General features: G+C 54.0%; 1 protein-coding gene across 1 annotated transcript in view; it reads right to left on the bottom strand.

Moving 5' to 3' along the window:
* Positions 1–26,595, bottom strand: part of DNAH17 (dynein axonemal heavy chain 17) — a 155,111-nt gene that overhangs the window by 8,660 nt on the left and 119,856 nt on the right. Inside the window, exons 60-74 of the mRNA XM_017524996.2 lie at positions 25,804–26,011; positions 25,371–25,486; positions 22,506–22,698; positions 21,316–21,551; positions 20,238–20,360; positions 18,388–18,592; positions 16,765–16,929; positions 16,339–16,479; positions 15,434–15,604; positions 11,221–11,343; positions 10,296–10,489; positions 6,438–6,586; positions 4,124–4,251; positions 2,536–2,763; positions 75–266 (exon numbers count right to left, since the gene is read on the bottom strand). Of these exons, the coding sequence (XP_017380485.1) occupies positions 75–266; positions 2,536–2,763; positions 4,124–4,251; positions 6,438–6,586; positions 10,296–10,489; positions 11,221–11,343; positions 15,434–15,604; positions 16,339–16,479; positions 16,765–16,929; positions 18,388–18,592; positions 20,238–20,360; positions 21,316–21,551; positions 22,506–22,698; positions 25,371–25,486; positions 25,804–26,011 (2,572 nt within the window). The remainder of the gene's footprint in view (positions 1–74; positions 267–2,535; positions 2,764–4,123; positions 4,252–6,437; positions 6,587–10,295; positions 10,490–11,220; positions 11,344–15,433; positions 15,605–16,338; positions 16,480–16,764; positions 16,930–18,387; positions 18,593–20,237; positions 20,361–21,315; positions 21,552–22,505; positions 22,699–25,370; positions 25,487–25,803; positions 26,012–26,595) is intronic.

The following is a 26,595-nucleotide window of genomic DNA, read 5'->3' as shown; positions in this document are numbered from 1 at the left end:
GGGAAGGAGGGAGGAAAGGGAGGGAGGGAAAGAGAAGGGATATATTGAAGCACAGGGCACACTCAGCCCCTCACCTTGGGGTTGGCTTCCAGGTAGTTGTAGAGCACGTTGATGGAGATGGTGAGGTCCCCGTTGTTGAAGGGGTACGACCGGTTCCAGCCCTGGGCGCCGAACTTGCGCCTCTCTGCCACCACGGCGTGGAAGTAGCACAGGGCGAAGAGGATGCACTTGAACTCCATCTCCTTGGTGCACATCTCCAGGGTGTCCTGTGGGGCGCACACACGAGGGTGTGAGGAAGTGGACACAGAGATGCCCCCAGTGGGACCAGCGTCCAGCCCTTGCCGGATGCTTTGCTGCGGTGGGGGCGGTGGGAGCGGTGGGGGGACGAAGCTGTGGGCTGGGCAGATCTCCATCAGGCCAGCTGCAGGGAAAGCTGGGCGTTCACGGCTGAGTGAGTGCGGCTTTCTTGTTTCTTTCAGAAATGCAGTTTCCCCCTTTTAAGTACTTACTACAAGTTGAATTATTGATACTGCTTCCTAATAAGATCTTCCCAAATCCTGGACATTTCGGGACTACTTTAATAAGAAATAATGTTCCTTTGTAATTATCAAGATTCCTCATCACTTACACACAGTATCCCAAACTCTAAAAACAACTGGTAAAGTTCCATCAGGACGGGGGATGGGATAGGGGACTGGGGAGGGGATAGGGTCTCTTCTCAAACTCTTTCTTTTCATCTGGCTCCAGGGTAAGCCCAACTGAGCCCAAACTGTGCCTCCTAGGCCTCTGGATGTGTGAGCTTTTACTGTTCATCTGTGCGGCTTGGCGACTCCTGAACACACACAGGCTTCTGGTAGCCACGCTGTGCTGCGTCTGCCCTGCTCAGCGGCTGATGGAGCACCTCTGGCCAGGTGCTCTGTAGGGAGCTGCAGGCAGTGGCCGAGGCTCCCGCTGGGGAGGGACAGATAAGTGCCAGGGGAAATGCCTCAGGGGGACCAAGACCAGGGCCTTGTCCTAGGTGTCATGGAAAGCCTGGCACGGGCACCTTGGCAACATGGACAGGAAGGGGAGCAGCTGGGATTCCATCACCCGACTATCACCTCCTGGCTGCCTGGGATGGAGACAGTGGGCCCAGAAAACTGGCCTGGCCAGCCCCATTCAGATCTCGGCTCCCTGGGGAGGGCACTGGTGGTGAACGCTTGTAGAGCCTGAGTGACGCCAGCCAATGTGAGACTCACCAGCCCCCAGGATAAGGGAAGCCCTGGCGGGTGTCACCATCTGTCCTCCAGAGTCCATCTGATCGGGCACTTTGGGCAGCCAGCCTGCACCCAGGACTGTGGCATCACGGACAGGCAGGCGCCACCCAGCACTGATTCTTCCTGTGGGCTTATTTTCAGAGGCCCACAACCCCTTGGAAGCAGCTGGTCCCAGAACTGGTGAAGGGTCTGCTTGCCCACAGGTCCCAGCTGTCACTCCCCGGCCACCCACCTCCCCAGCCAGAGATGGGATGAGCTGCCACTCCCATGTGCTGGCTGGCAAGGCTGCACACTGGCTGGCAGTGAAGGCCCAGTCCCTGCCAAGTGCCCCAATCCCTGTCTATCACTGACTGACACTTTGCAAAATACAAAAAAACGAAACCCTAAAGGGAAAACCACCCCCTGCCTGGATTCACAGCAGTGTCGGGTCACTGCAAGGTTTGCTAAGCGCCTGTTGAGTTTCTGCGCCGATCTCACACAGACTGGCAGAAACTGTTCAGGACTGGCGCTGACCCCAGGGCAGCTGTGAGCTGCATGGCCCCGTACGCTGTGTGCACCCACAGCACTCATCACACTAGGGTCCTGCTTCCAGGACACATCCTCGTGCCCCTCAGCAGGGTGCAGGCCAAGGCGAGAGGTGCGTGGTGTTGGCTGATTGGTTAATGGAAGTGGGGACCCATTGTAAACATTTGGTTTTCTGCTTTGGGTTTTCTGTTACCTTCACACTTCACCAAGAGTGTGTCCTTCAAAAGCTGGTTGGGGCCGGGGCGCGGTGGCTCACACCTGTAGTCCCAGCACTTTGGGAGTCCAAGGTGGGCGGATCACGAGGGCAAGAGATCAAGACCATCCTGGCCACCAAGGTGAAACCCCATCTCTACTAAAAATACAAAAATTAGCTGGGCGTGGTGGTGCGTGCCTGTAGTCCCAGCTACTCAGGAGGCTGAGGCAGGAGAATCGCTTGAACCTGGGAGGCAGAGGTTGCAGTGAGCCGTGATCGCACCACTGCACTCCAGCCTGACAAAAGGGCGAGACTCTGTCTCAACAAATAAATAAATAAATAATAAAATTAAAAAAATAAATAGTGCCACAGCACCTTAAATTACTTGCATTTTTTCATCTTTTAGGAACACGTTGATTTTGACTGTGAGGGATGTGTGGACAGGGAAGGAAAACCGGGAGGAGGCATCCCCAGAGTTCAGAGTGGTCCTCAGGGCCCCCAGGGGTGGATGCCAGGCCAGGGCACGAACCGGGGAGGTGGCCCAAACAGGCGCGGACCTACCTGGGTGAACAGGTCCAGGGCCTTGTGCAAGTTGGCGTGCATGCCTGTGGGGGGCTCGTTGGTGATCTTGATGGAGTTCTCCAGGATGCCCTGGGGGATGATGTGGGTCTCGGGGCTGGGCGCAGGCTCCGCGCTGATGAACACGCGGTAGTCCTTGTGGCTGCCGGTGCTATAGCGCTCCAGCTTCTTGTCCAGCGTGCCCAGCCACCGGGCCACCAGGTGGATGTTCTGCAGCCGAGACCAAAGGCTGGTCACACACACGCCTTCCCCGGCCCCAGGCACACAAGGACAGGCGCCGGCTGTGTTCCCTGGCAAGGGCAGGGCTCTTCTCACCAGCACCCCACACTTGCCCGGTGTTGGCGCTGCCCCACCCCTCACCTGTCCACCCTAACCCAGTGCTGGGCTTGCCAGGATGTCTTCAGCAAAGTAACCCAGAAGCAATTTTTGTGTTCAAGTAACTGGAAACCTCCAGCCTTAAGGTGAGTCCTTCGTGTCCTCCCTGGCGCAAGGCTGAGATTCTATGGTCCCCACCCCTCCTTTTGAAGCCGAGTTCCCACCGCGGCCAGGCTTAGCCCTGTGGATTCAGGTGGACACACACTGTAGGACTCATGGAAGCCAGGACAGGCCCAGAGGCGCTCCAGGGCAAGAGGTAGTGAGGAGGGGTCTTGGAGGGGCTCCAGGCTGAGGAGGCGTGGTCAAGCTAGGGTTTAGCCAAATGTGCGGAGACCATCTCTCCTGGGCACTCTGGGCTTCACTCCCTGCCCCAAAAGAGGAGGAGGAGGGAGGAGGAGGGAGGAGGATAGGCAGGAGGAGGACGGGGAGGAGGGAGAGGAGGGAGAGGAGGAGGAGGAGGGAGAGGAGGGAGAGGGGGAGGAGAGAGAGAAGGAGGGGGAGGAGAACGGGGAAGAGGAGAGGGAGGAGGAGGGGGAAGAGGAGAGGGAGGAGGAGGGGGAGGAGGAGGAGGGGAAGGAGGAGGAATGCTTTTGTCAACCCAGCATTTGTTTATTTATTTATTTTTTTTGAGATGGAGTCTTGCTCTGTTGCCCAGGCTGGAGTGCAGTGGCACGATCTTGGCTCAGTGCAACCTCTGCCTCCTGGGTTCAAGCAATTTTCCTGCCTCTGCTCCTGAGAAGCTGGGATTACAGGCGTGCACCACCATGCCCGGCTAATTTTTGTATTTTTACTAGAGATGGGGTTTTGCCATGTTGGCCAGGCTGGTCTTGAACTCCTGACCTCAGGTGATCTGCCTGCCTCGGCCTCCCAAAGTGCTGGGATTACATGTGTGAGCCACCGTGCCTGGCCGTTTGTTCTTTAAATAATCTCTCTTTGGGGTGTTCTGGTATGAAGCCCTGCATCCCTCCCACCATTGAAGAGTCCACCCTCTCTGGGCAGTCATGGCGCCCCATACCACACAGCTGACGCCGGCAGAGCTGACATGGGGTCCCCCCTCCTTCAGTGGGTGGTAGAAGTTCCACCCACATTTCTGAATGTGAATTCCACATCCTGCTTCCTTCTGGGCCTTCTGGCCCATCCCCATGGTCACCTCAGTGCGGGCAGCCCTTCCCCCGCAGTGCTGGCCGCCTCATACCTGCAGAATGACCCAGTGTCCCTTCTCTGCAGCCACGTCCAGGGCATTCTCGGCCACCACCTCTTGTCCCTGCCCCAGGGACACATTATGGAGTTTTCCATTGTCTATGGTAAATCCTAGTTTTTTTCCTAAAGAAAAGAAAAACAGGAAAAACACCAGGTAATTAAATGACACAGATTGAGGCTCTGTGATCTGTGTCACCCAGCCAGGAATTCCACAAGCCTCCCTCATTTAGTTTTGGTGGTAAAATACATACGATGTAAAATTTGCCATTTAAAAGCCATCTGAGAGCATATAATGAAGTGACATTCCGTAGATTCACAATGTTGCGCAGTCACCTGTCTGGTTCTGGAGCACTGGCACGGCCCAAGATCGGACACTCCCTCCCAGCCTCTCCTCCGGTGGTTCCTCCAGGCAGCCACTCATCTGCCATCTCCTCTGTGTCCCCATGGATGTACCCATTCTGCGTATTTTGTATTAATGGAACCATACCGTATGGTGCCTTTGTGTCTGGCTTCTTTCACTGAGTGTAGTGTTTTTGAGGTCCATCCCTGTCATAGCATGTGTCAGTACTTCACTTTTGTGTGTGTGTGAGATGGAGTCTCATTCTGTCACCCAGGCTGGAGTGCGGTGGCGCAACCTTGGTTCGCTGCAACCTCCACCTCCTGGGTTCAAGCAGTTCTCCTGCCTCAGCCACCTGAGTAGCTGGGATTACAGGCGCCTACCACCACACTCAGCTAATGTTTGTATTTTTAGTAGAGATGGAGTTTCAACATGCTGGCCAGACTGGTCTCGAACTCCTGACCTCAGGTGATACACCCACCTTGGCCTCCCAAAGTGCTGGGATTATAGGCATGAGCCACTGTGCCTGGCCTTTTTTTTTTTTTTTGTGAGACAGGGTCTCACTCTGTCACCCAGGCTGAACTCCACTCTCTAATCTCAAGTGATCCTTCTGCCTCGGCCTCCAGAGTAGCTGGGACCACAGGTGTGCACCACTATGCCCAGCTAATTTATAAATTTTTTGGAGCGACAAGGTCTCCTTAGGTTGACGAGGCTGATCTTGAACTCCTGGGCTCAGGCAATCCCCCTGCCTTAGCCTCCCAAAGTTCTAGGACTACAGCTGTGAGCCACTGCACCTGGTCCACTTCTAACTTGGTCACCCGGGCTGGAGTACAGTGGCTGTATCATAGCTCACTGCAGCCTCAACCTTCCCAGCTCAAGTGATCCTCCCACCCCAGCCTCCCGAGTAGCTGGAACTAAAGGCTTGCACCATCACATCCAGCTACTTTTTTTGTATGTTTTGTAGAGACGGGGTTTTGCTATGTTGCCAAAGCTGGTCTTGAGCCCCTGTGATCAAGCAATCTGCCCACCCAGGTCTCCCAAAGTCCTGGGATACCGGTGTGAGCTGCCATGCCTGGCAGCTCTTTTTTAATCAAGGGATACTATGTTTTAATCGAGGGATATTATTCCAGTGTATAGCTCTACCACACTCTGTTAATCCATTTATCCATTCCTCAGTTAGTGGACATGTGGGCTGTTTCTACCTTTTGGCTGTTAAGAATTGACATTTGCTTAGAGTGCTTGCTTGGAGACAAATTTAAATTTGCAGTTCTTTCAGGTGTATACCCAGGAGTGGAACTGCTGGGTCATGTGCTAATTCTATATGTAACTTATTGAGAAACCACCAGACTGTCTTCCACAACAGCGGTCCCATTTTACATCCTCCCAGCGACCTACGAGGGTCCTCACGACATGTGTTATTTTCCTGTTCTTGATCATTACCATCCTATGGGTATGAAGCATCATCTCAGGTGTGAAGTGGCATCTCAAGTGTGAAGTGGTGTCTCAAGTGCAAGGTGGTGTCTCAGGTGTGAGGCGGCATCTCAGGTGTGAGGCAGCATCTCGTGTGTGAAGCGGTGTCCCGGGTGTGAAGTGGCACCTTGGTTGTGAGGTGCTGTGTTGGGTGTGAAGCAGCATCTCAGTGTGAAGCGGCATCTCAGGTGTGAAGCGGTGTCTCAGGTGTGAAGCAGTGTCTCAGTGTGTGAAGTGGTGTCTTGAGTGTGAGGTGCATTTCAGGTGTGAAGTGGCATCTCGGGTGTGAAGCAGCATCTCAGGTGTGAATTGGTGTTCTGGGTGTGAGGCAGTGTCTTGGGTGTGAAGTGGCCTCCTGGGTGTGAAGCAGTGACAGGTGTGAAGTGACATCCCGGGTGTGTGTGAAGTGGCATCTTGTGTGGGTTCGGTGTGCATTTCCCTGGTGCCCGGTGATGCTGACAATGCTCCATCTTTGAGAACATCACTTGCCTGCTACACTTACCCAGGGCTTCCACGTCTTTCAAGGGGTCAACCCCTGGGGAGAGGATGAAGAAAATTGGCGTGGAGGGGCTGCTCTCCTCGTAGGACTTAGAAAACTCGACACTCCGGCCTTCCACAAACTTGCTGCCCATCTTTTCCTCCACGAAGTTCCTAGGGGCAGAGTGCATCATGAGACCCGAGGCAGCAGAATCTGAGGCTCTAGGCCAGGGCAAGGGGCTTGGGGTGGGCTGTGGCCCCGGCAGGAGGGCCATTTTTTGTGGACTTTCTTCAGTGGGACAAGGCCTATGGCAGGAGAGCAGAGTCTTCACTGGGCTTTCCTTTCTGCGAGGGACAAGGGTGGGGGATACGTGTTTTCTGCCTTGGCCTTGTTTGTCCCAGGCACCCTTTCCCAAGGGGCCCCGCACCGTGCTCCCTCTTGGAGCAGTCTGAGCAGGTGCAGGGAGAGGCCAGCCTTGGAAGGCACCCAGGGTCAACTGTGGAGGGAGAAGGAAGGAAGTTCAGATTAGAGCAGCTTTGGTGAGCCTGAAAAAGTCAAAGGAAAAAGCAACTTCAGATGATATAAACACCTCTCCGTACAGTAGCTCCAAACTCTAACTTGACCCCAATAAGTCTGGGGTCAGTCAGGGCCTCGGATAACCCTCCTGTGGAGAGCCTAGTGATGCTTCCATCAGGCGTCAGCCTTTCTCCTGTGATCCCGGGGGCTGAGCTCACTGTATGTGGAAACAATGAATTACCTGAGCTAAGATGAGTAAGATTGCTGGGTATGGTGCTCATACCTGTAATCCCAGCACTTTAGGAGGCCAAAGTGGGCAGATCACTTGTGGTCAGGAGTTCGAGATCAGCATGACCAGCAAGGCGAAACCCTGTCTCTACTAAAAATATAAACATTAGCCAGGTGTGGTAGCATAGGCCTGTAATCCCAGCTACTTGAGAGGCCGAGGCAGGAAAATCACTTGAACCTAGGAGGTGGAGGTTGCAGTGAGGTGAGACGGCATCACTGCATGACAGCCTGGGCAAGAGAGCGAGATTCCATCTCAAAAAAAAAAATTAATAATAATAATAATAAGATTTTAGTGGCCAGCTAGTGTTTGAAAGGAAGACAAATGGCCACATCCCAAGGAGTAAGAACTGCTCAGCCCCGGCCAGGTGAACGCCTGAGGGCTCCGATTCTAGGCTGACTTTCAGAAGGTTCTGCTGACACTCAGGTTCCCCGGCGCACCTTGGCTCCTCTGGTTCAACCAGGAATCATCAGCTAGTGCCTCTCCATGCCCTTGGGACGTCTGGGAACACCCGGATCTGCTATTCCTCTGCCTGCACGAGCCTTTGCTGGCTTCTGTACGGTGCCTGAACTGAGGCCGGCCTCAGGCAAGGGTGGGGAGGAGCTGCTCCTCCTGAAGGCCCCCACTTCTACTCAGGCCTCTGGAGTAGACTCGGACCCTAGATGCTGCGATCCTTGTCCAGGAAGGAACTTCCAGAACCTGTGAAGTCCTGCCCCGGGCAGGAAGGACTCTAGATCACCTCTGCTAGTTACGTGGCCAGGCCAAATGGTCTTTGGCTGTGGATGAATGAATGACGCAGCAGCATGCATGCTGGGTTCCAGTCAGGCTTCATGCCTCCTCCGGCACCGTGGCCTTGACAAAGGAGCCCTGGAGCCGGCTGGTGACAGCTTGCAGCAGACCCTGGCAGCTTACAGCCGGCCACGGAGGGGGCGCCGACACCATGGAAGCTGACAGGTGTCGTGCACCAGAGCTTCTGTTGTGCACCGGGGGTGGCCTGGCTTGCCCCCCTGCCCCCCAGTGCCCGTGACCTGTGACCTGTGAGTGTGGAAGTGCTCCCAGGACTGTCAGTGCTTCGAACAGAGCCTGACATGAGATGCCCTTGGCCAGTGCTGGCTTTGTTATTAGCCCCACTTGTCTGAATCTCCTTGCTTTTAAACGACCTCCTCCCTATACAATGAGGGCGGTAAGTCTGCTTTGCTCCATGCCATGGAAATGTGAAACATGTCAAAGCTAAGGGATGATCTGGGCTCACGGATATTTGGGATGGTCCAGGCCACCGCAAAGCACCCAAATGCGTCCGCAGTGGATGGCTGTTTCCTTCTTTTAGGTGGTCAGAGTGCAGTCACACAGGCTAACTTAGGCGATTCTCAGAAGCTCTCAGGAGACAGGGAAGGTCACCTCATCTTCCAGACGAGGAATCAGATGCACACTGGGTCCAAACCTGCTGCACCCTCCCACAGGAGGGGATGTTCCTGCTGTGATGGTCAAGTGACCTTGACCTTGGCGTTTCCCAAACTCTGACCCCACTTCCTCCAGCTCTGAGTGCGGGACGTGGCCGGCTTTCTCCCTGGACCTCGCTGCCCTCCTGCATCACAGTGACTCTGGCTTCATTCCGCCCCCTCGTCCCCACCACTCCCGGTCCTTGTCCTCTCCTGTCTGATGAAAACGAAGCAAAACTAAACTCACTCCTGGGAGTCAGGCCTCTGCTTTGTCAGAGGGGAATTCTTTTTTTCTGATTTATTTGAGACAGGGTCTCACTCTGTTGCCCAGGCTGGAGTGCAGTGGCGCGATCATGGCTCACGGCAGCCTCTGCCTCCTGGAGCCAAGTGATTCTCCCACCTCAGTCTCCTGAGTAGATGGGACTACAGGCGCACACCACCACGCCTGGCTCATTTTTAGATTTTTTTGTAGAGACGGGGTCTCACTATGTTGCCCAGGCTGGTCTCCAACTCCTGGGTTCAAGTGGTCCTTCCCAAAGTACTGGGATTATAGGCGTGAGCCACCGCACCTGGCTGCCAGAGGGGAATTCTGTGAGGGACATGAGTGTCTTTTGGGAAATCTGGCTGCTTTCAGGCTACCTGGAAAAATGAAAAGGGAAGAAGCCAGACGGGCCACAGGTGCTCCAAGGACAGACCCGAGGCTCGTTTCTGTGCCAAACTTCACCTCCTTCCTTCAACAGCCCGAACTTCCAGCACGGAAGGGTTTCAGGTCTGGAGAAATCATTGATGAAATCAGAATGGTTCTCTTGCAAACTAGCCACATGAATATACTTTGATTGACTTTACATTTTGCCACCGAGGGGCTCAAAGTCCTTGCATGCTGATGGTTTCGCCACTGTTTTCTCCCCCAAAACATCCTCAAAGGACCCCGTTTGTATGGCCACAGTGCACATTCACATCCACAATTCACATTTTACTTTCCTTGGCTGGGCACAGTGGTTTATGCCCATAATCCCAGCACTCTGGGAGGCCAAGGCAGGTGGATCACCTGAGGTCAGGAGTTTGAGACCAGCCTGATCAACATAGAGAAACCTTGTCTCTATTAAAAATACACAATTAGCCGGGCATGGTGGTGCATGCCTGTAATCCCAGCTTCTTGGGAGGCTGAGGCAGGAGAATCACCTGAACCCAGGAGGCGGAGGTTGCAGTGAGCCAAGATGGCGCCGTTGCCCTCCAGCCTGGTCAACAAGAGTGAAACTCCATCTCAAAAAAAAAAAAAAAAATTACTTTCCATCTAGGAGGCTTATGTGGGGAGTCTTTTCTTCCTATCAGGTATCACAGGGCACCCTCCTCAGTCAGGTTAGTGAGAGACAAGGGGCACCTCTAATGATGTCTTGATGTCTGGGACATTAAGGGTTAATATGAACTCAGGACTGGAGTCACCAGCCCAGGGTGGAATTCTGCCTCTGTCCTGGAAGAACTTCATGTTACATGACTTAGCCCCTCTGAGCCCCGTTTCGTTCCTCTGTAAAATGGGGAGAAGAAAGAAGTTCAGGGGATCAACTTGTCTGCACTGGGTCCAGCAGAGCAACTGGGCGGAGTTTCCATCAGGCCTGACCCTCGGGGGCCGCGGACACTCACTTGACGGCGTAGGTCATGCGGTCTGGCCTCATGCAGCGCACCATGCACAGCTTCTGCAGTGCCGTCTTGTTTTTCCACTCCTTGGGGAAGATCTCCTTCTCGGGGGCTTCTGACTCCACCAGCTTCTTCCAGCGCTTAGCAGATCCTTCGATGTCACTGTCCAGGTTTTTGAACTCATCCATCTCCGAGAGGGCCTGGGGTGGAGGCAGTGGGCCCTGTGACTCTCTCCACTTACCCGGGTCCCTAGAGCTTCCCTTTACAGTTCATTCCAGGAGGAGAGGCCACTGCCCTCCGAGGACACTGGGGCCCTGGGATAAGAAAGCCCGCGAGGCTTGCCACCAAAGCACCAGCTGTCCGTGCCCAGCCCGGGCAGCCCAGGACAGTGCTGGGAGCCTCCTCGGTGGGGTCCAGTCTGGTGACATGAGGCGTGGGAGGTGCTGCTCTAGGGGTCTCCAGAAACGGGGCCATTCTAGCTCAGGGGACAACCTTCTTCAGGTCTTTTTGAACAGACCTTGAGATGCGGGGGTCCCTGATTATGTCCAGGAATCCAGAGAACAGCCTTTTCCCTGGGCACTTCCCTACACTGGGAGGAGGGGAGGCTGGGGCAGGCTGGGGGTGGTAAGGGGAGGGGAAGGACACGCCCTGGGGCTGCTTCTGGCCCCCAGAGGATGTCACTCTCTGCTTGCTGTGTCCAGGCTTCAGGGACCTAACACATGTCACATTCCCCGTAGGAATGCAGAGCTATCTGTGAGGTGGTAGCCAGGCCGTCTTGGTCTCTATCCCCATCTGTGAGGTCTCCTTGCTTTACTGAATTTTGCGGGCCACAGAGCCTGGTATTCCAGCCTTGGGAACACCTGCAGCACCAGCCGGAGAGGCTGCACAGTGGGAAGGAAGCACACACCGTGTGCAATGTCTAAAGACGAACCTTGATCCCGCCCCAGCCTTGGTGTTGCAGGAAGTCCACCGGTGAGACCACCCCAGCCTTAAAAGGGAACCGCAGGAGGAAATCCAGCTCCACCGGGTTCAGCTCCTTCTTCATGGACAGGACCTGGGGGAACATGGAGGTGGACACACTTAATGCGGTGGGTCACGCATCGGCAGCCCTGAAGAGGCGCGGACTCCCGGCCTGCACGGGGAGCGCTGTCCTGCCTCTTCAGGTTGGGACAAAATTTTGCCTTTACCTCATCTCGCTTTTTAAGTTGTGGTGACATACATATACCACAAAACTGACCATTTGCCCGGACGCGGTGGCTCATGCCTGTAGTCCCAGCACTTTGGGAGGCCTGGGGGGGATGCATCACTTGAGGTCAGGAGTTCGAGATCAACTTGGCCAACATGGTGAACCCCTATTTCTACTAAAAATGCAAAAAAATTAGCCGGATGTGCTGGTGCATGCCTGTAGTCCCAGCTACTGGAGATGCTGAGGCAGGAGAATTGCTTGAACCCAGGAGGCAGAAGTTGCAGTGAGCCGAGATCATGCCACTGCACTCCAGCCTGGGCAACAGAGCCAGTCTATCTCAAAAAAACAAAAACAAAAACAAAAACAAAAAAAAAACAAAAAACTTGACTCTTTGAACCATATTTTAGTGTACAGTTCAGTGGCATTTCACATGTTCACAGCCACCAGCACCATCTACTTCCAGGAATTCTGTTACCCCCTTACCACCCCCAGCCTTAGGCAGTCACTCCCCATCCCCCCTTGCCTCTGAGAGCCACTCATCTGCCTTCTGTCTAGGGATGCACCAGTTCTGGATGTTTCCTACAAATAGAAGCACACGACGTGCCCTGTTTGCATCCGGCATCTTTCACTTAGTGTGATGCTTCTGAGGTTCATCCGCATGGTGGATGTGTCAGAGCGCCCTTCCTCTGTAAGGCCGAGTAGTATCCTGTTCTTGAATATAACCACGCTGGGTTCTCATCTATTGATGGACAGCACATTGCTTGGCTATTGTGAATTGGCTGGCTTTTAAAAAAATTTTTATTATTTATTGTTATTTTTTTGAGACAGAGTCTTACTCTGTCTCCCAGGCTGGAGCACAGCAGTGCAAACTCGGCTCACTGCAACCTCCATCTCCTGTGTTCAAGCGATTCTCCTGCCTCAACCTCCCAAGTAGCTGGGATTACAGATGTGCGCCACCATGCCCGGCTAATTTTTGCATTTTTAGTAGAGACAGAGTTTCACCATGTTGGCCAGGCTAATCTTGAACCCCTGGCCTCAAGTGATCCGCCCGCCCTGACCTCCCAAAGTGCTAGGATTACAGATGAAAGCCACCGCATCCAGCCTTGTTTTTTTAGAGACAGGGTATCGCTCTGCCGCCGGGCTGGAGTGTAGTGCTGTGATCATAGCTCACTGCAGCCTTGAACTCCTGGGCTCAAGTGATCCTCCCATTCCAGCCTCCCGAGCAGCTGGGACTACAGGCATGCATCACCTTAGCTAGCTGTTTATTTTTTTGTAGCGACGGGGTCTTGCTATATTGACGGGGCTGGTCTCAAACAGCCTCAAGTGATCCTCTTGCCTTGACCTCCCAAAATGTTGGGATTAAAGACATGAGCCACAGCGCCTGGCCTCATCTGGCGTTTGGCTGCTGCGACTGATGCCACTGTGAATGCTGGCGTATAGGACTCTGGACAGATGCTGGGCACCTGTTTTCAGGTTGGTGGGCGTGTGCCCAGGAGTGGAAAGCTGGGTCCTATGCCATGCCATCTTCTCACCAGTACATGTCAGCCCTCTGGACCTCCTGTGGGCAGGGTCTCGGCCACTTTGAGGTGGTGTACTGGGCAGCTAACATGGCACCCTCTGTCTCAGATGGGCAGCAGGTAGCTAGGAGCAGGGGTAATGGTCACTGCCATCTCCTCAGTCAAGTGCCCAAAGGGTCTGTTTTTCAGATTCCATAGAGAGTTTCTTCCTGAGCTGGACGCTTTCTTTTGGCCAAACAAAACAGTCTTTGGGCCCGAAAAGAATGCGTTCTACCCTGGAAAATCAGTGGGCCACTGACCAGCCCTTATCCCAATGACCTCTCAGCCAGAAGAAAATCTCACAGTGAATCTGTGATTCAGAGATTCACATGTAAAAGGAAACTTCATAATATGGATCCTGTTGATTCAAAGTCTGGGTTTGAACTGAAAGCTAGGCTTAAGGCCAGGTGCAGTGGCTCATGCCTGTAATCCTAACACTTCGGGAGGCCGAGGCAGGTGGATCACCTGAGGTCAGGAGTTCAAGACCAACCTGACCAACATGGTGAAACCCTGTCTCTACTAAAAATATAAAAATTAGCTTGGCGTGATGGCAGATGCCTGTAATCCCAAGCTACTCCAGAGGGTGAGACATGAGAACAGCTTGAACCTGGGAGGCAGGGGTTGCAGATCGTGTCATTGCACTCCAGCTTGGGTGACAGAGTGAGACTCTGTCTAAAAAAAAAAAAAAAAAAAAAAAAAAAAAAAAAAAGAACACGAAAAAAAAAAAAAAAAAAAAGAAAAGAAAAGAAAAGAAAGGAGCTAGGTTCATACTGATGCTCAAAGTATTTATACAGTTAGTGTTGCTCAACCTGAATACAGCAAGACCCCGTCTCTGTAAAAACATCTTTAAAAGTGAGCCAGGCATGGCAGTGTACACTTGTATTCCCAGCTACAGGGAGGTTGAGGCAGGAGGATCACTTGAGCCCAGGAGTTCAAGACCAGCCTGGGAAACATAGTGAGACTTTGTCTCTACTTAAAAAAATAAAAATAAACTAAAGAATTAGCCAAGCATGGTGGCGTATGTCTGTAGTCCCAGCTACTCAGGAGGCTAAAGCGGGAGGATTTCTTGAGTCCAGGAATTCAAGGCTACAGTGAGCTATGATTGCACCACCGCACTCCAGCCTGGGTGACAAATCAGACCTGTCTCCAAACAGCAGCAGAAGCAACAACAGCAAAGGCAAGTGTTTCCAACCACCCTTACAGCACGGTGTAAACAAAACTGCAGAGCGGTCTGAATGCGTTCCTCAAAAGGCATATGTGGGAAACTGACCCCTCAGTGCAGCAGTGTCGTGGGGTGGGGCCTCATGAGAGGCGACCGTGCCATGACAGCACAGCGAGTGGCTTGATGCCATGATCAAGGGAGTGAGTTTGTTACACAAGGAGGCGTTTGGCCCCTTTTGTGCTCTCTCTCACCCTCTAGCCTTCCACCATGGGATGACACAGCAGGAAGGCCCTTGCCAGATGCCAGCACTTTCATAAGGAACTTCCTGGACCCCAGAACCATGAGAAATAAATTTCTGTTGTTTATAGATTACCTAGTATCACATGACACAGGTTAAAAAAAAAAAAAAGAAAGAAAAAATATAGATTACCCAGCCTTAGGTATTCTGTTACAGCAGCACACAATGGACTACGGCTGTTTAATCAATTTCAGAGAATGCAAATCTTTAACTATTTTAGCAGGGACTGTATAAACAGGAGGAGTATTTCTTTATTCATACATTTATTTCTTTTTTTAAAATTTATTTTTATTTTTTTTTGAGACAGAGTTTCGCTCTTGTTACCCAGGCTGGAGTGCAATGGCGCGATCTCGGCTCACCGCAACCTCCGCCTCCTGGGTTCAGGCAATTCTCCTGCCTCAGCTCCTGAGTAGCTGGATTACAGGCACGTGCCACTATGCCCAGCTAATTTTTTGTATTTTTAGTACAGACGGGGTTTCACCATGTTGACCAGGATGGTCTCGATCTCTTGACATTGTGATCCACCTGCCTCGGCCTCCCAAAGTGCTGGGATTACAGGCTTGAGCCACTGCGCCCGGCCATTTATTTCTTAAGAAACATCACTCAGCCCACAGTGAGCTAAGCACAAATGCAGGACTGTTTACTCAGTACAACTTAAACGTAAAATGACATTTCCTTGTGAAATTCTCCTCACCAGACCTCCCCTTCACCAGCTCCCACAGGACCACGGTGCCAGCTTCCCATTATAGATTTGGAGAGCCCCAGACTTGTTCCACATCAGACATCTCAGACTTCATAATCACCCGGGTGTTGCTGAAATGTGGGTTTGAATTCACCAGGTTTGGGTGGGGGCCCAAGAATCTGCCTTTCCACGAAGCTCCCGGGGGACGCGGACGCTGCTGGTCCACAGACCACACTTGGAGCAGCAATGCTAGACGTTACCTGAAACGCAACTTGTGCCAGGAAAATGAGTTTGTCCCTCTCGAAGAGCCCCCGGGCTGTGTACATGTAGATGGAGTAGGTGATTTCATCCGTCAGGTTGGTCACCCGCTGCTTCACCTCGCTGGCAGGGGTGGTCCTCTGGATGGCTTTCTCGAACACAACGTTGAAGGCCTGGGGAGCCGCCACCGAGAGCCATGGAGGCGTGCAGAGATGGAGCCCGCCACCACTCCCGCCACCGCTTCCTGCCACCACTCCTGCCACCGCTTCCTGCCACCACTTCCGCCACTGCTCCCTGCCACCACTCCCGCCACTGCTCCCTGCTGCCCGTGGTGGCCTCCAGTTTGTTTTGTTTGAGACGGAGTCTCGCTCTGTCGCCCAGGCTGCAGTGCAGTGGTACGATCTCGGCTCACTGCAACCTCCGCCTCCCAGGTTCAAGCGATTCTCCTGCCTCAGCCTTCCGAGTAGCTGGAATTACAGGTGCACACCACCACGCCCGGGTAATTTTTGTGTTTTTGGTAGAGACAGGGTTTCACTATGTTAGTCAGGCTGGTCTTGAACTCCAGACCTCGTGATCCACCTGTCTCGGCCTCCCAAAGTGCTGGGATTACAGGAGTGAGCCATCATGTCCAGCCATCCAATTTGAGTAGGTGGTGGGGGGGTGCCTGGACATACCAGGGGAAGAGCAGGGAGGAGGGAGCAGCCCATACCCCCTCCTGGGTAGAGTGGGCAGAGGACTGATGGGGACCCCTAGCTCCCCCTTCCAGCCCCATCTGCAGGCTGGACCAGGTCTGCCCTCTGAGGGTGGCCTGGTACTGCCCAACGGCTGTGCAGGCAACAGGCCTGGCTGTGGAGCCCAGATGCAGCCCCACCTTGAGGGTGGCACCAGCTCCAGCTGCAGAGCCCACCTTGAGGGAGAACTGGTAGATGGGGTTGATTTTGTTGAGGTCGTTCAGGATGAAGTAGAGCAGAGATGCCCTCTCCGCGGCCGGGCGGTAGTTCTCTCTTGCTTCGTTGATTTTAACTTCTGTGATTTTTGCCTCCACCACCTTGACACAAACAAAAGGGGCTTGAACAATACAGCAGACGGGCAGTGCCATGAGCAGGTGGGCTCATTCCCAGCCACCACCCTGGCTCCCTGGGAAGACAGCCAAGGGCTCTGAGTGGCAGCTGGGTGCAGGATGGGAGCCCGGGCCCCTTCTCCTGCCCTGGACCCACTCGGGCACCTGTGACTGAAGCTGCTTTTCTCCCTGCTCATGGGGGAGGCGCCGATCGCCCGCCGCCCAGCCTCCCATGCCCCGGCAACCAGGGTGCATCACTGAGCCAGCTCAGACCTTCTCCTCGATCTCAATGGCCGTGTGCTTGGTGGTCTCCAGATTCTCCACCAGGGCCGTGTCTCCCAGGAAGTTCCCTGATGCAGCCGACAGGCGGGCCAGGAGAGAATCTTCTAGCTCTTTCAGAACGATCTTAAATTCGTTTTGAGACTTGGTGAGGTTCGCCTGCAAGGGGGGTGCAGTCGGCACCGCACGGCCTGGCTCTGCCCGCCGGGCACTTGGCCCTCCCTCGGGTGGCCGTGTAGCTGAGCTGAAGCCAGGGCTTTGAGCAGGAGGAACGAGATCAGGGCCTGGAAGGGGCGGCAGAAGCAGAGCCCCACTGGGGAGCAGAGCGTAGAGCCAGAGAAAAGCACCCCCACCACAGTGCATCAGCAGGCCCAGGGTTTCAGTCCTGGGAACTTCCAGAATGGACTGGTGTTGGAAACAGGTCTGGGTGGAGGCGGAGCAGAGGGTTTCTGTCAGGGCGCGTGGGAAGCACAGTGTACAGCCAGAGGGGCATAAACACTGCTGCGAAGATGAGCCCAACCTCCCCACCCCTCACTGAGGAAACAGCAGGTGCATCTCCCAGAAGGCCCACGTCCCGGCATGTAAAATTTCACGTAAAATTCATATAACATAAAATTAACCATATTAAAGTGCACGATTCAAGAGCATTTAGTGCACTCACAGTGTTACGCAAACACCACATCTGTCCAGTTCCACATTTTTTTTTTTGAGAGGGAGTCTTGCTATGTTGCCCAGGCTGGAGTGCAGTGGGTGATCTTAACTCACTGCAACTTCTGCCCCCCTGGTTCAAGCAATTCTCCTGCCTCAGCCTCCTGAGTAGTTGAGATTACAGGTGCGAGCCACCACGCCCGGCTAACTTTCGTATTTTTAGTAGAGACGGGGTTTCACCGTGTTCATCAGGCTGGTCTTGAATTCCCGACCTTGTCATCTGTCTGCCTTGGCCTCCCAAAGTGCTGGGATTACAAGAGTGAGCCACCACGCCCAGCCTCAGTTCCACATTTTCAACACCCTGGAAGGAAGCTCCATTCCCACTATTCTTCCTTCCCCCTCCCTCCTGAGCCTAGACACCCACTAGTCTGCTTTCTGTGTGGATTTGCCTATTCTGGACGTTTCGTCTAAACAGAATCATGCATCAAGTGCCCTGCTCCCAGCCTCGAGGCTTCCTGTCATGGAGACTACAGGGGGAAGAACAGACAGGCAGGCCAGAGACACGGCGGGCGCAAGGGCTGGCAGCCAGGCCATTCTCTCCGGGCAGCACTTTGGAGCTTAGAGCCCTTTGAGGGCCACAGTGACTCGTGCTCTTTAAGCAAAGCGGTCATGTGATTTAGAAGTAATTTGGGAGCTGGAAGAGGGGGCAACTGGGGAAGGAAATGACCCTTTCTGTCGTATGAGAAGCTGCAATGCCACAGGGACACACTGAGGCACCTTCAGAGAGAAGCAATGATACACATGGGGCTGGCAGCCCTGGTCGGGGACCCTCATGGTGACTGGGGACCCACACGGGGACCCACACGGAGACCAGGGACCCGCACGGAGACCAGGGACCCGCACGGAGATCCGGCCCCCTCTGCGTGGGACAGCCCTGCCTCCCGTGTGACTCGACCTCGAGGCGGTTACCTTCAGCTGTTCTAGATCTGGGCGCTCTTTGGCCACCACGGCGGCCAAGAGTTGGTCCTCCAGTCCATCCCTGGTGACCAGGAAGTTGATGAGGGTGCACTGGGCCTGCATCTCCGGCTTGTAGTGCGGGTTGAAGTACTTGGTGTGCAGGATCAGGCGGAACTTGGGGTGGTACTCTACCTCCTTGTCGCCGATCTTAATGTACCTGGCGGGTGTCGGAGGAAGGGTGAGGGGGCCTTCGAAAGCACAAACCACCTTTCACCCCCGCCAGCCCGCCACCTCCAACCCTCCTCCTGCTCGCGGAAGAGCAGTGCGCCTCTCCTCGTCTGTTCCTCCTCCCTGGCCTGGGATGCAGGCCCTTCTGGGAAATGCACCTGCTCTTTCCTCAGTTGAGGGGGGGTGGTCAGGCTCATCTTTGCAGCGGGGTTTATGCCCCTCTGGCTGCATGCTGTGCTCCCCTGGGGGCCCTAGTAGAAACCCTCTGCCTGGCCTCCACCCAGACCCATTTCTAGCACCAGTCCATTCTGGAAGCTTCCAGGACTGAAACCCTGGGCCTGCTCATCCACTGTGGAGGGAGGGGCATGTCCCTCCGGCTCTATGTCCTGCCATCCCCTCTTTGTGGCTGGGCTCACTTTGGGGGCCCCTGGCGAGCTGCACCCCTCAGCACTCACACCAGGCTCTTCCCAGGGTCTAGGGCCCCAGCACGCTGATTTGCCACCCCTGTTCTGGGTTTCTGCAGGTGTCTCTGCTTTAAAGGTGGCTCCTGTCAGCTCTGACATTTATATTTTTAAAGTAGATTTAATTTTTTAAAATTATAAAACGAGTAATACAAACTCCATGCATCAGCTGGTGAGTCAACAAACAAAATGTGCACAGCCACACAATAGTGGACCATCATTCTGCCATAAAAGGAATGGAGTTCTAACACACGCAGCCACACGCATGACCCAAAACATGCTAAGTAAAGGCCCCATGCGGTGGCTTACACCTGTAATCCCAGCACTTTGGGAGGCCAAGGCAGGCGGATCACCGGAGGTCAGGTGTTCGAGACCAGCCTGGCCAACATGGTGAAACCCCGTCTCTATTAAAAACACAAAAATAAGCCAGGCGAGGTGGCATGTGCCTGTAATCCCAGCTACTTGGGAGGCTGAGGCACGACAATCACTTGACCCCAGGAGGCGGAGGCTGCAGTGAGTAGAGATCATACCACTGCACTCCAGCCTGGATGACACAGCGAGGGTCCATCTCAAAGAACAAAACAAAACACTCAGTAAAAGGAGCCAGATGCAAAAAGACATGTGTTAGGTGATTATATTCAGGTGAAATGTCCAGAAAAGGCAAATCCACAGACACAGAAAGCAGACTGGTGGGTGTCCAGGGCTCAGGAGGGAAGGGAGTGAAGGACAGTGGGTATGGGGCTTCCTTCCGGGATGAACTGGACGGATGTGGTGTTTGCACGCCATTGTGAGCATACGAAATGCTCTTGAATTGTGCACTTTAAGGTAGTTAATATTTTTTATGTGAATTCCACATGAACTTTTAAAGGTAACGCATCCCCCAAATTTGCAAAATACATAAGAACAGAAAGAAAAAAGACATCACCTCTAAGCCTCACCATCTGCAGGTGATTACTGATAAAATACTGGTGTGGGTATTCATAATTGGGATGTGGCGCCTCTTTGCAGCCTTTCCTTGGGAGCTGGGGCTCCTTCCCGCCAGTTGGCATTTTGTCAAAGCCCCTGCTGCTTACCAGGCAAGCAGAGGCAACTCCGGGCGTTTCCTCTACACGCACACGCCCAGGCCTGGGCCCTGATTACCTGGCTCAAGCCACAGAGGTGGAAACAACTCACTTTCCCTTTTTAATCGTGTTCCTGCCCAGGAGCGGGTCCAGGACGGGGTCCACGGTTTCGCCGATGTTCTCAATGAGCAAGGTGTCCCCTTCCGAGATGGCCTGCTCAATGATGTCCAGGTAGCTGCAGGCACAGCACGGAAGTCAGTTCACCGCAGAGGGGGCGCGCCGACCAGCAGCCCCCGCCCTCTGAGCGAGACAGTGCCAAACGAAGGGTGACCCAGGAGCTTACAGCCTGTTCCCACCAGCTCACGCTTTCCCGAAAGGAGCTGAGGGCTCCTTGGTAAACCGCCCCTGTGCTCTTATGGGAATGGAGATGAAAATGGAAGCAGTTTTGTTTATTTTGAGACAAGGTCTCATTCTGTCGCCCAGGCTGGAGTGCAGTGGCATGAGCTGGGTTCACTGCAACCTCGACCTCCCAGGCTCCAGTGATGCTCCCACCTCAGCCTCCTGAGTAGCTGGGACTAGAGGCACATGCCACCACACCACACCCAACTAGGTTTTTTTGTTTGTTTTTTATAGAGACGGGGTCTGTGTTGCTCAGGCTGGCTTCAAACTCCTGAGCTCAAGCAATCCTCCTGCCTCGGCCTCCCAGAGTGCTGGAATTAGAGGTGTGAGCCACCGTGCCCGGCCTAGAAGCAGCTTTGAGTAGCTTTATGGCCACAGAGGCAAACGATGCCATATCCACACCTCACTGGATGTTTCCGCACTGAGCGGAAGGCAGGCAGGGCAGCACTGCGCCTGCGGTTACAGCCTTGTTTCTCATCTGTGATGGGAACACAGACCGAGAGCCAAGGACACAACTGGCCTGAAGCCTCCCAGCCAGCTAATGGCCAAGCAGGAGGAAACCCGAGGCCTGAGCCTCTGACTCACTCTCCTTTCCCTGCAGGGGCAGCGGGTGGTGGGTAGAGGGGACAGGAAGAGTGCTCCTCATTTCATTCCTTACTCCTGGTGCTGCTCCCCATGCCAAATTTAAAACCTGTGGGCCAGTACTTGTATTTCAGCAACCCACCCATCCACTGAACAGACGTGCAATTGGGGGTGGGGGGCTTCGGCCCAGGTCCTGCCACCATACACACCTCTTCTGTCCCAGGCGGATGGCTTTCAGTTCACTCCCGTACTTGTTTTTGATCCACTTGATTCCTTGGAGCTGGGCGTCCACGATCAGCGGCCAGCGCTCGGTGTTACACAGGATGGTGGCGTTCTCGGTGGACATGCGATCGCTGGGGAGGCCCTGGTTGTTCCAAGTGGCCACGTCCGCATCATCTGTCAGCAGGCTCAAGGGATCCAGGCCATTGGTGATCGGGATGGGGACCTGCCCAGGGAGGCATGCTTTCTTAGACGGAGTGATGCGACCTTATTGCTTACTAGAAAACAGCTCTCCAAATGATGCTCTGGTTCTGCGGTTAGGGGCAGACCAGCAGGGTGACCCGGGAGAGAGAAGCCAGCCATTTCCATCACTCCGGACAGAGCAGCTTTGTAACTTGCCGGAAACGATGTCACCACAGCAACATCAGGCCACGTTCTTTTTTTTTTTTCCAGACAGAGTCTCACTCACAGTGTCATCCAGGCTGGAGTGCATTGGCACGATCTTAGCCCACTGCAACCTTTGCCTTTTGGGTTTGAGCAATGCTCCTGCCTCGGCCTCCTGAGTAGCTGGGAATTACAGGTACCCACCACCACGCCCAGCTAATTTTTATATTTTTAGTACAGAATAGGTTTTACCATGTTGCCCAGGCTGGTCTCGAACTCCTGACCTCAGATGATCCGCCTGCCTCAGCCTCCCAAAGCGCTGGGATTACAAGCGTAAGCCACCACGCCTGGCCACTGGGCCACATTCTAAACCCCAAAGGGGCCGGAGTCTTATCATGGAAGCCAAGGTACCATTTGGTTCTGCTTGCCGGGACCTCGCCAAATTTCCTGAGTGATGAACAGAACTCCTTTTTTTTTTTTTTTTTTTTTTTTTAGATGGGGTCTTGCTCTGTCGCCCAGGCTGGAGTTCAGTGCTACAATCTCTGCTCACTGCAACCTCCGCCTCCCAGGTTCAAGTGATTCTCCTGCCTCAGCCTCCCTAGTAGCTAGGATTAAGGCACCCACCACCACGCCTGGCTAATTTTTTAAAAAATATTTTTAATAGAGATGGAGTTTCACCATGTTGGCCAGATTGGTCTCAAACTCCTGGCCCCAAGTAATCCATCTCCCTTGGCCTCATCAAGTGCTGGCATTACAGGCGTGAGCCACCACGCTCGGCCAGGACGCCACTCTTTACCTTTAAGTTATGTATGTAAGGGATCCAAAATTTCTCCATCAGCTCGTTTCGGTATTTCTTGGTGAAGTAGCCCACGTAGGACACGAAGGCTGAGATGAGCAGGACATCCCCGCACAGCGTGATCCCCTGGTTTTTGAAGCTCTCCACGGACTCAGCCCAGCGGACGTTTTCCGATGCTAATCCTCCCACCAGCCTGAAGCGGAATGAAAGGAAATCAAACACATCTGCCTAAGCGAGAGGACCGCGCCAGACAAGCCGCCACCTCTGCACCTCCATGAACATTCAGAGTTTCACATCTGCAGCTGGCTCCGTGGCTCAGATGAAAATGCTTTTGGGAAGTTTTGGGGAAGAAATGCTTTAGGGAAATCCAAATCATGCTTTTGGGCTGGGCACGGTGGCCCACACCTGTAATCCCAGCACTTTGGGAGGCTGAGGCGGGCAGATCGCTTGAGGTCAGCAGTTCCAGACCAGCCTGGCCAACGTGGTGAAACCCCGTCTCTACTAAAAACACAAAAATTAGCCAGCATGGTGGCAGGTACCTGTAATCCCGATATTCAGGAGGTTGAGGCAGGAGAATTGCTTGAACCTGGGAGGTGGAAATTGCAGTGAGCCAGGATTGGGCCACTGCACTCCAGCTTGGGTGACACAGCAAGATTTCATCTCAAAACAAACAAACAAAAAAACAAAAAAAAACTTGGCAGCCGCTGGGAATGCTGTTTCCCTCCCCGGGTCTCCTGCGTTGACACCCAGCTATGGCTGATGCCGCCTGGTCACCTCTCCCCTGTGCTGAAGACGCTGCCAGACACCACTGAGCACCATCTCAACCAGCTGGTGACAGAGCCCGAGTACAGACCATGGTGGCCATAGGACGATGTGGCGTTCAGAGGGCACCTGGCCCTGCCTGGAGTGGGCACTGGACTCCACAGTGTGCCTCGTGCTCCTTAGGCCAGCTTGAGGGCTGGTCCCTGACCCTAAGTGACGCACCACGGGTCTGAATGCGTTGGCAGGTTTGTTTCAAATCCATGGCGCCCGTTAGGGCCACTGAGGTCTGTCTGTGGCACCATCTGAGCAGCCCTTACTTCCCAGTGACCTAGAGACCACTTCGATTTGGCAGGTGAGGTCAAATCCCGGAGACCCAGGGCACCATCCTGAAGGCCAGCCTCATGCAGCCTGGGGCACTCACGGCTCGCCACTGGCCCATCAATGCTGGCCACACTGCGGAGGAGAAAACACAGCCTGGGGGCCTGGAACAGACTCAGCCCCAGGCTCTGCTGAGGCTCCCTGTGCTCCCTTGTGAGAACAGGAGAGGGCTACTCCCAAGCTGCGTCATTCAGCAGGCAGCTGCCAGCCCTGCGGCTCCCAACACTGGGACCAGGTCCTGAGATGTGCTCTGTGTATAAAAGGCATGAAGGGGCTGGGTGTGGCAGCTCACGCCTGTAATCCCAGCACTTTGGGACGGTGAGGCGGGTGGATCACTTGAGGTCAGGAGTTTGAGACCAGACTGGCCAACATGGTGAAACCCCATCTCTACTAAAAATACAAAAATTAGCCAGGCTTGGTGGCGTGTGCCTGTAGTCTCAGCTACTTGGGAAGTTGAGGCACAACCTTACTTGAACCCAGGAGGTGGAAATTGCAGTGAGCCAAGAACGTGCCACTGCATTCTAGCCTGGGTGACAGAGTGAGACTCTGTCTCAAAAAAAGAAAAAAACACCACGCAGGATCTCAGGGCTCAGGAGGAAAACAAGCACTGAAAATACCTCATTGATAATTTTTTTTTTTTTTTTTTTTGAGACGGAGCTTCACTCTTGTTGCCCAGGCTGGAGTGCGATGGCGTGATCTTGGGTCACTGCTACCTCCACCTCTTGGGTTCAAGCAATTCTCCTGCCTCAGCCTCTTGAGTAGCTGGGATTACAGGCATGAGCCACCATGCCCAGCTAATTCTGTATTTTTTGTAGAGACAGAGTTTTTCCATGTTGGTCAGGCTGGTCTCGAACTCCCAAACTCAGGTGATTCGCCAACCTCAGCCTCCCAAAGTGCTGGGATTACAGGTGTGAGCCATCATGCCCGGCCCTCAATGATAATTTTTATATTGGTTACGTGTTAAAATAATATTTTGGATATTTAGGGTTAAATAACATAATTACAACTATTTCTTTGTACTTAAAAACTTTTTTTTTGTACAAATGGAGTGTCACTATGTTGCCCAGGCTGGTTTCAAACTGCCACTTCAGCCCCCCAAGTGCTGGGGCTACAGCTGCGCACTGCCATGCCTGGCTAATTTGTGTATTTTTAGTAGAGATGGGATTTCACTATGTTGTCCAGGTTGGTCTTGAACTCCTGACCTCCAGTGATCTGCCTGCCTTGGCCTCCCAAACTGCCAGGATTACAGGCATGAGCCACCATGCCCGGCCAGCCTCTGTACTTTTTAAATGTGGCCGCTGGAAGAGTTGAGATGGCACATCCACATGTCGTCTTGTTTCATATTCCTAGGGGACAGCACCGCTGTGGAGCCCTAAACTGTGATGTGACCTGTCAGGTGACTGTCCACTGGCTGTGAAATGACCCTGGAAGCCATGTGGTGGGTGCCAGTGGGTTATGACCGAGTCACGCCCCGGAGCAAGCCCCGTGGGACACAGCGTCCCCGGCCCGTGTGCTTACTTGGAACCATGCGGTCATATTTTGTGGAGGCCAGTAACTAAGCAAGAGGCCACGGTTTATTCCGATTACTTTGAGCTCAAAAAGTGAAAGTGGCAACCTAGCTGCTTCCACCTGGGCTCCCTCCCCTCCCTCCCAAGGCCCTTCTGTGGCCTTGTCCCTTTCGAGGGGGTCTGAGAGCGGGAGCGTGGTCCCGGGAGTAGCCAATACCTGTTTGCCAGTGAGATCACCCTGTTCGTGGCATCGGCCTCCTGCTGACACTTGATTTTCTCAGCTGTTGCTTTTTCAAACGCTGAGGTTAGGTTGCTCAGGTTGGCGTTAAGTTCCTGCAAAACCAGGTTGGAAAGGTGCTGGAAACCCCCCGAGGCCTCCTAGCACCCTGCAGCAGCAGCAGGGCTGGGGGCAGTGAGCGCCGAGTATGGAAGAGGCTCCCACAAAGGCTGAGAGCCCTCTGGAGCATGGAGGCCACGGACGCCAAGCAGCTCCCGGCTCCATCTGGCCCTTCCCGCCGCCTGCATCCTCTTGCACTGCTGAATAATTCACGACGGTGGGCCGCGCCGGCCCATTTTAAACGGAGATATTGACCAACAGCGAGAGCCAGGGGCTCTGGTGTTCTGCGGCACGGGAGAGAGCCAGCACTTACAGCAATCTTGTTTTTGATCCGGGACAGCTTCTCCTGCGCCTCCGCCAGCTCCGCATTGGCCTCCTCCAGGGCCTGCCTCTTGGGCGCCACGTCGCAGTAGACCTCGTAGAAGCGAACGATGTTGATACACCAGGAGCACAGGCCGGCGGCGGCCGTGGACTTGGAGCGGATGAACTCGGGGTCGAACGTCGGGTTGCCTTGGTAGGGTCTATCGAGGGAACACCAGAAGGCCAGAGCGGTCACCCCATCCTGCTCTGGCAAAGTGGGCCCAGAGAGGCTGAGTGTCTTGCCCAAGGCGGCATACCTCTGGAGGGACAGTGTTAGGATTCACATAGGCCCTAGAGGCCACCCCCCACCGGCTCTGCTCTCCCACTCCCGCCGCCCCACGGGGGCATTGCCCAGCTTTCCAAGCTTGGCACTGGGAGACCAAAACTGTCAGGTTACAGGGATGAGGCGCACAAGAGATGCTGCTGCCAGTGTCGCACTCTGCAGGGACGGTACAGGGACCAAGGAAAACACCCACGGTGCGGCTTAGGCCCTCCAGAAACCAGTGTTTTAAAAGATGACACCAACACTGTTAGATATGACCAACTGAACTGCCTGCAGAAAGAAATCTGAATGGGCAATTCAGCATGATTTTTTTTTGTTTTTGAGATGGATTCTCATTCTGTCACCCAGGCTGGAGTGCAGTGGCGTGATCTCGGCTCACTGCAACCTCCGCCTCCCGAGTTCAGGCAATTCTCCTACCTCAGCCTCCTGTAGCTGGGATGATAGGTGCACACCACCACACCC

Source organism: Cebus imitator, unplaced genomic scaffold, assembly GCF_001604975.1.
Source record: "Cebus imitator isolate Cc_AM_T3 unplaced genomic scaffold, Cebus_imitator-1.0 Scaffold36, whole genome shotgun sequence".
Lineage (NCBI taxonomy): Eukaryota > Metazoa > Chordata > Mammalia > Primates > Cebidae > Cebus > Cebus imitator.
This window is presented reverse-complemented; position numbering and strand designations above follow the sequence as displayed.